Below are 9,129 nucleotides of genomic sequence, written 5' to 3'. Positions count from 1 at the left end.
ACTGTTGTGTCTTTGGGTCCGATCACAATCGCAGGAGGCACAAGTTCTGATTCAGGATCTGTGATGGAGAGAGAAAATATGGGAGGCAGTTTAGGGCCATAAATCACACACAGCAGCATAATCTCCAACATAGACCACAATGGTCTCACACTTTCACAACTGCACAATCACACTCTCTTGCACTCGCCATGATACTTCTTCTAACACACACGACTATATGCACAATCACATTGTCCTGTGTTTTAATTGATCTACCTTGTTATTTATTTACCCTCTTGTATTTTGTCAAACTTTTTGAGGATGCCAACTGAATCTGTGTTCATGATCAGTGTGAGCAACCATGTCGCGACCGGTCGATCAAACCGCACGGTGTGAAAATAGAAGCCATACCTTTTGGCCACGCAGAGAGAATGATTAAATTGTACCCAACATATAAGATTAATAACATTTGTACTGTTGTAGTGGGAAAATACAACAAATTCCCTTTTCACCCTGAAGAGTTCATTTTAGGTCACAGGCATTTGCTGTAGTGCCCTTTGACCCCAGCAAAGGACCATAGCCTTCTCTACGTGTTCTCAGTTGTGTATTTTCTGCTGTCTATAATTACCATTTATTGTGGCCTTGTTCCCTACAAGGTGACGACTGTCAAAGAGAGTGACGTATGTCTGACAAATGTTCACATCCTTTGCTGTACATGCTGTATAAAAGCAGACCACTCTGAGATGCAGTACGGTCAGCCGGGCAGGAGCAATTGAGTTGCAGACAGTCTGCAGGCGTAAATAAAACCACAAGAACTGCTCCCTTGTTGCCAGTGTTCTGTTTTCCTAAAATTCCCATGACAACTGTGTCCAGCCAGCTCAACACACATGAAAATATACATGGGAGAGTGAAAGAGAATGATAGAATATGAAAGAGTGATAGTATGTAAGAGAGGATGTTAGTAAATGTCTGACAGTGTATAAGAGAGAATGACAGTGTATGTGATTGAGAACAGATGTTTGAGTGTCAGAATCTGACTGAAATGAAAGAGAGTTTGAATGAAACTCTTCAATTCTTTCCACTACTTCTAAACTGCTATTGTCTCTTATCCCAGACATATTTTCAATCTTACACACACACACACATACACACACTCTATCTTTGTCAAACAAACCACTGTTCTGTCTGAAGCACACTACTATACAGGGTATAATAATGTATTGGAGACAGTATGATGATGTGTGAGAGTTACAATGATAGTGTTTAGAAAAGAGTACAGTGGTGTGAGTATGTGAACAATGATTTATGGCCTAAATAGTGTGTAGGAGAGTATAGTGGTGTGTGTGCAAGATTATGATTGTGTGTGTGTGTGTGTGTGAGAGAATATGATTTATGGTGTCAATGGCCTCTCATAAGAAAAGGACACACTTGGATTTTTATCAGTTTGAAATGTGTAACATCTGCTCAGAAAAATAGTATAAAATCAGTAGAGTAGGCCAATGGAAAAAATGCTTAGCAATGTTTTACAGAATGTGTGAAGCCCACATATTACTGTTACATGTGTGCATGTGTGCGTGAACATCATTTTGTTTCCCATGGATACACTGTATAACCGATGAATATGTAGATTTCCAATAAAGGAGGAGAAGGGACTACAAATTTACAGGCTCGGTTTGATAAGGGGTTGGTGGGGGGTTCGGGGTGTAAGGAAGGGGGGTTTGGAGGGAAGGCAGGGGGAGGCGAGAAGCAGCTTTGATCTCCCCTTTGAAGGGAGGAAGGAGGAAAAGGTGGTAATTAACTCCCTGCTCTTTATTCTTCCTTCTCATTCTCTCTTTCTTTCCCTTCTTTTTAATCGGAGAGAAAGAGCTGAAATGTCATATCCCACTGTCACACAGAATAAGATATGCGAGTACAGGAAGACAGACAAATGATGGCACACACACACACACACACACACACACACATACACACACACCCGACTCTACTGTCTTGACACCTACACTCACTGACACTCTAACTCAGGGTAGAGGTTGAGTCATTAATGGGGAAGATAAGTGAAGTGACACAAAAAAGAGAGATGGGAAGTAATAGTGGAGGTCTCTATCACTCTCGGTTTCTCCCTATTTCCTCATAACACACACACACACACACACACACACACTTACACACACATGCTGTATATATACACACAAAACCATTTTGTCTTTAATTCCATTGTGCAGAGAGCAACATCTTGTACAATGTGTTCAAAATTGAAAGGTTTGGCGTCGGGGAAGTGCAGATGGGTAGCAGGAGTGGGTGGAAGATAGAGAGAGGCAGAGGGACGGTGGACAGACAGAGGTAGATGTAGAGAGAGGAAGAGGAGAGTGTCCATTAGCTGTCCGCTGTGGGAAGTAGAGGTCAGGAAGGAACTAGTAGCCATCAGTGGAGCCTTAATAGCAGCAGCGACCGCCGATAATGAGCAGAGGGGAACCCAACCTGTTAACTTGGGCCACGTGTCTGAGGGGAGCAGACAGACAAATCAGGACAGCAGGAACACCTGTATGACAAGGGAGTACGTGGAGGAAAAAGAGAAGGGCTCGGAGGAGAGAGATTATAGGGAGCGTATATGTAGATGGGAAAAGCGAGGAGGGACTGTGCAGATGGTCTTCTTCTTCCTGGAGTGACAGACATGATGGTAGAAGTAAGGGGAAAGCAAAATGCCATATGGTTGTGTGATCTGCGCTCTTCTTTTCCCTCTGTCAGCGTGTCTAACATCCTCTTTCTCTCGGGAAATCTCTATCATTTCATCTCGTCTGTATCTCTCATTCCCGACTGTCTATCTTCCCTCCCTTATTCCCTATCATCCTCTTATCTCCTCCTTTTTGTTGTTTAAACATGGATTATTACATTAATCTTTGTCAATTTAAACAAGGAGAAATACTCAAACTGGCAGGCAGTGTTAATATGTGTGTGTGTGTGTGTGTGTGTGTGTGTGTGTGTGTGTGTGCAAGCTGTGGCAGCTAAAAGGCTCCCTGTAAAGATTCTACAAAGAGAGTCCAGAAGTTTAATCTAACTCTATTGGATTCCTCATTTAGCAAATGAGAAACACCATGTGGCAGAGAGACGGAGAGTAGGAGTGATGGAGGGATGGAGGGATGGAGGGCGGTAAAAAAAATGCAGGGAGGGTTGCAGTATAACGAAGCAATATCAGAACAACAACTTCAGGCTGAAAAGCTTCATTAAAGAAAGAGGGATGATGAAAGAAGAGCTGTTAAAGCAGTTCGAAAATAAATCAAAATAGATGAGGATACGAAAAAAAAAAGCATAAAATGTGTGTGTCTGTGTGTGCGCGCATGGATGTGGGTATAATTTAACAACACAGAGCCAGTGACGCATTGCAACGTTACAATGCTCTCTTCAGTGCAATCATTGCTGATTGACAGTAAAGTGCTGCTGAGGTGACACAGCTGTGTGAGGGTGTGCATGCATGTGTGAGTGTGTGTGTGTGTGTGTGTGTGTGTGTGTGTGGTATTCAGATGAAAGCAGGGAAAAAAACCCAAATTAAATCAAGGATGGAAATGATAAAAAAAAAACAGGGCTGGTAAAAGGATTGATGCAGCTTTAAGGCAGGAAAGAGATAGAGATGGATAAATAATGGGGGAGAGAGATAGACAGGAAGAGAGAGAGAGAGAGAGAGAGAGAGAGAGAGAGAGATGAAAGGCTATTCCATCCACAGATTAGAAAGTAATCCCTCATCGAATGGATTCTCTCAGATTACAGCATGTTTTCCTATTAAATCTGCCAGTCACTCCAAACTCCTTATTGTGTCAGTGAGTCAGCCGGGGTGTGTGTGTGTGTGTGTGTGTGTGTGTGTGTGTGTGTGTGATCGTTCTGTGACTGGAGATCTGTGTGTTTTAAGCCTTTCAGACAAATCTCTGCAGAGACCTAGAGAGCAGAGGGATTGGCTGAGGGGTGAACACACACACACACACACACACACACACACCTCTTTGCATGCATGCGCACGCACACACACACACACACACACACACACACACACACACACACACACACAGGCTGGTGTTAACTGACTGTGTATTAATAGAGTTGTCAGATAGGTGTCTGCAGGGTTCATAGCCAACTAACGCATATCACACTGAGACCGCATACACCAGAGAGAGAGAGAGAGAGAGAGAGAGAGTTTGAGAGAGAAAGCAAAAAGGAAAGAAAGATGAAAAGCAGGGACATTGGAAATGAGAGGTTAAAGAAAACTGAGAGCTTTTTAAAAATATTTTAAAGAGGTTTTTTTTTCGAGGGTATACAAAAATAAATGGAGAGGAGAAGGTGATCATTTGCTGATCTCTCTTGAGAATACTGCATGTGTGTGTGAGAGTGGGGTGAGTGTTTGTGCGTGTCACTGCGCTCATTAATGCTGCATGCTGACAGCTAAGTGTCAGCGTCTGACTACACTTGCCTTAGAATGCCAATATAAAACCACAAGCCAAGACATGCAACACACACACACACACACACACATACATATAAAAGCCACACCACACCAAGAGTGGAGGATCCAAGCCCCCAGGGGAGACAGACACAGACAATGGGAAGCAGTGAGAGGACCGAGAAAGATGCCCAATTTTAAATATTCATCTCTTCCTTCAGCTGCCAACCCCTCTATCTATCTCTGTCATCGCACCACACAAGTGACGGAAGAAGGAGATGGAAAGATGGGGAAGAGAGAGGAGAGAGACGAAGAAGAAGCAGGAAACATGTAGCAGTAATGGAGAGGCAGGGCAGGAGTTAAGCTCTGAGGAGTGCTCAATGATTATTTGATTAATTTTGAGTATTATATTAGTTGCGGCTTTTTAGCTGCTTGACAAAACCCACAATGACATAATGAGGTAACATTTCATCACCACTATACTGGGATAAGGGCGTGTGCAGTTGCTTCATGCCTGCCAACTTTCTTTTGGTACAGTGGGGAAAACTGAAATAAAGTATTTTTTTCCTCCCACTAATTCTGAAAATCATCAACACATGACATTTACACAAGGTGAGTACTCTAAAAGGAGAAAATATGTCAATACTGCACAAATGTAATTATGACAGTATGTGCCCATGAAGAAATTTACAGCAGGGCTCAAGCACTCCGCGTTCCCTGTGACTCGGCGGTTGCATATCAGCAGAGATAAACACTCTTGTGGCATTTGTAATTGCTTTGGCCCAGTGTGAATCTGCAACGAGAGGCTGCTTGAATGCCATGAGGAGACAAACTGGCACTGGCAGTGTTCATCAAAGCTCAGGTAATAAACACTCAGGTGATGCTGTATTAAAACCAGTTAGCATGTCTGATGTAGCGGACAAAACGTCGCCCCAAATGAAGCGAAGCCTGCGAATTAGTTCAAGCAGTCAACTTGGGTCTGCCACCACACGCACATGGCATACTCCTCTCACTGCAATATCCTACGTACCCTTTTTCGCGGTGTACTAACGCCGTCGGTGCTCTGCTCACTCTTTTGTTGCCACATGTCACACTTCAAAGCTATGCTGACACCAGTACTGCTGCTGCTGTTCATATAGCATCTCAAACGGCCCACCTCCACTCCAACATCCACCTGTAGGCTCTGAGTTGACGTTTCTCCGAGGTTGGACGTTATTATTGTTACTTCCCACTCCCTGCTGTGCTGAGCTTAGTGTTTCCTCGTGGGAGGTGACAAGGTCAGAGCCTAGACGCCAAATACAAACACTGATTTATTAATCCATTCCACATGAGTTGGACGAATGGATAAAACAATGTCAAGCCTAAGGTTTTGTCCTTGTACAGAGTTGCTATAATTTACAGGGAAAATACTAAATACTTTCAACTTGGGATCTAAAATGCATCTGAGGCTCTTCCGTGTCTTGCTTCTCATTTGCAGTTGCCACACTGATGATGCCAGCTAGCTATAGACAACTGACACACAACTAAAGCTTTCCTAGTAGAACATGCACTTCTTTATGTATGTTCTGCCTATGCCAAGACAGTTAATAAACTATTGAGACTAATTTCAGTGGAATACTGAACCAGATACTGTGTGCTGGATGGATCATGACGAATAAGTGTACCATTGTTGTTGTACCATATTCCTCAATGGATGCAGGCCTACAGCAGGCTGACCTTGAGGTTGAAGGCTTCCAGGTTTAGGTTTTCCTTAATAGCCACGAGGCAGAAAACCACATTGATGGAACATCTTTTACAGCATATACCTACCACTGCTGCCAATGTGACCTTCAGCAAAGCATTTAGCTGAGCAGCCCTTAGCTCTGACTTTCCGGTGGGAGCAAAGGGTCACAGCAATATTTGTCTTTGTTTGGATGGAGAGAGAGAAAGAAGGAGCCAGAGAGAAAGAGCAGGGAAGATAATGTAAATGTAAATGGGTTCTTTACCTGTTGACCCCCGGTTCTTCTTGCCAACTGTCCATCAGCCAAAGAGAATGAGATGAAAAGAAGTGGGACAAAAGGGGAGATAGGGAGTAGGGGAAAACAGAAGAGATATAATTTAGATTTCAAGTGTGTCCTCAGGGTGCGGCGAAAATACACATTAAGCAAATACACATTAAAAAAGCAAAAGAAAATACAGGCTTTCACAAATCTCAGAGTTGAGGAGGCACACAGGAAAAGGAGACTCCCTCCCTGAGAAGGAGGAAAAAACAAATACACACAGAGAAGAGGCGGAGAGGAAGAGAGACTGGCATGTTATCATGGAGTCCAGAGGAAGACGAGCTGTTTGCAGCCCATCCATCAACTGCCAACTACCAAATTTTGTCTCTCTCATTCACTCTTTTCTTCTCCCCCTCTATCTTCCCCCCTCTGCCTTTCTCCCTGTATTTGTCATAAGTCTGGAGGTAGCAAGACTGTAGGCTGCGAGAAAATGATGGCATTGACATTCTACTGGCAGAAAATCTACATTCACTATTCATCTATCAATACAATACCCCTTCACGCTCCTATTCAGCCACTCAGCCACTCACTCAACACTTGAATACTTGTGTGTATGTGATTCGATCTGAAAGTGTGTGTGTGGTGAAAAATGTACGTCAGGGCCTTCATTTAGATTCTGACGTATCACATCAGCATCGGCGCAAGGTTTGTTCAGCCTATGTGATGGACACACACACACACACACACACACACACACACACACACACACACACGGTGTATGGGAAAGGTGATGAAGAGCGGGCAAGCTAGCTGACGAGGAAGAAAAACTAAATCAGCTAAAAAAAGAAAACTGAAAAAAGCTGAGGGAGGGGAGAGAAAAACTTCAGATATATAAAGAGTTCAGATGTTTTCATCATTTCGGTCGAAAATAAAGATTACTCTGTTGTGAACTATGGTTGTTATCGAACCTAAGAGCTTCTTGGTACTGACTCAAATGTGTCTATAGAGTATCCACAGTAAACTAACAGGAGATCAAAGTTAGCATTGAATGTCTGGCCAGATTCATGGTCTCTTTAGCCTTTCTGTTCTTCGCCATAGACGTGTTATTCTGACACTGATATATATTGATTCAAATAGGGTGGACAAAATATTTTTAACATCTCGCAATAGAACTTACTACAATTCAACAGCACCACAGCCTCCAAAATGATCATTAAGTTCCATCAACACCAACATAATAGCCTACCTAAATGAAGAATTCATTGCAGAGCATTGCATTTGCTTTATCTACTGTCAGTATAGCTGATAACTGAATGAGTGGTTGGGGTTAGAGATAAGGTTTGGTTCAGATGTAGGTAAGAGGAAATGCATATAGGCAAGGAAACACTCACACAACACAACACCGACACCGACTGGCGGTTAAATTGACAAACGGCAGCAGGTCTTTTCAGCTGTCGCCAATCAACGTTAATTTCATGAGTAACTTGATGACAGGACAAAAAAACAAAAACGTTGGTTTGTGTGTTCTGTGCTTTGTGAGGGAAGAAGCTCCACTCTGTGTTTCTGTGGTTCACACAACAACAACAGGGTGGTTCGTCTTCTCTATAGTGGATCGCTTCACATCTACTTCAGCAGTCGCATTCTCCCAGTTAAACTTTCATTCATATCACACCAATAATTTAAGATTATAAATGTTATAGTTTTGAATCAGGACCTTCAGTATTTGAATCAAGTAGCTCTTGACAAATGCAGTAGGCTACACCTGTTATGTGTCAGACACATGATTAATCAACATTTAAGTAAATATAAGTACCGGATCTGACTTGATTTCGACAGATATTCAATATTAAAGGACTTGGATCAGGACCAGGGCAAAAAAAAAACAAAAAAAAACACATATACAGTATATTGAATTAGAAAAAAACAAGCGAGGCACAGGTAGGCATCATACTGTTCTCTAAAAACAACCTGTACAAAAATTAGAAAACCATCATTAGCTACATGATTAAAAACAACAAAAACACATATCAACCATACACTGGCCTTCCTCAGACTCAAAAATATATATTTAGTATAACTATCTAATAAACAGATCATTTGGATATTGGAACCAAACCTCAGGGATCGCATTGGCAAAAGTATAAAAAAAAACAATGCCCAGACCTATTGTAAATACACCTAAACACAGCCGTTTAACTAGAGCACAGTGTGTGCGGTTAAGTGGCAGTATTGGCAAGTCTATTATTTTGGAGAGTCTAAAAAGGGGGTCAGCACACGCACACACACACACACACACACTCAAATGCACACAGACACACAAACAGAAACACGCACGCTTTGGTCTGGGGGGCATACAACTCTGCGTGTGTATTCAAATGATGTGTCACACTGAGTCATCTTCACTTTCAAACGGGAACGGAGAAACAATGGGGACATCAGGGGACAACAGAGGGACCACGAGCTCGAGTGTGTGTGTGTGTGTGTGTGTGTGTGTGTGTGTGTTTACAATACAACAAAGCATCTGACGTTCATAGAGCTGAATCCACTAAACACATTTTCCAGTAACTTTCACTTCCCTCATTGTTTCCCGAACCCTTTGAAATGCTTTGGATCTTTTGTTGTCCTAATCAATGTGTTTATTGATGTGCATTTCACAGCATACAAATACACATAAATACAAATAATATACAAAACAGGCCACCACTCAGTATCATGGTTGACATTAATGTGACGTGTTTAAAATAC

General features: G+C 42.4%; 1 protein-coding gene across 2 annotated transcripts in view; it reads right to left on the bottom strand.

The window, feature by feature from the left end:
- Window positions 1-9,129, bottom strand: part of sdk1b (sidekick cell adhesion molecule 1b) — a 204,180-nt gene that overhangs the window by 78,394 nt on the left and 116,657 nt on the right. For both annotated transcript variants that reach the window (XM_070913440.1, XM_070913433.1), the window contains exons 6-7: window positions 6,391-6,417; window positions 1-58 (exon numbers count right to left, since the gene is read on the bottom strand). The exon at window positions 1-58 is cut by the window's left edge and continues 45 nt beyond it. In XM_070913440.1, the coding sequence (XP_070769541.1) occupies window positions 1-58; window positions 6,391-6,417 (85 nt within the window). The remainder of the gene's footprint in view (window positions 59-6,390; window positions 6,418-9,129) is intronic.

The sequence above is a fragment of the Enoplosus armatus genome, chromosome 2 (genome assembly GCF_043641665.1).
Source record: "Enoplosus armatus isolate fEnoArm2 chromosome 2, fEnoArm2.hap1, whole genome shotgun sequence".
Taxonomy (NCBI): domain Eukaryota; kingdom Metazoa; phylum Chordata; class Actinopteri; order Centrarchiformes; family Enoplosidae; genus Enoplosus; species Enoplosus armatus.
This window is presented reverse-complemented; position numbering and strand designations above follow the sequence as displayed.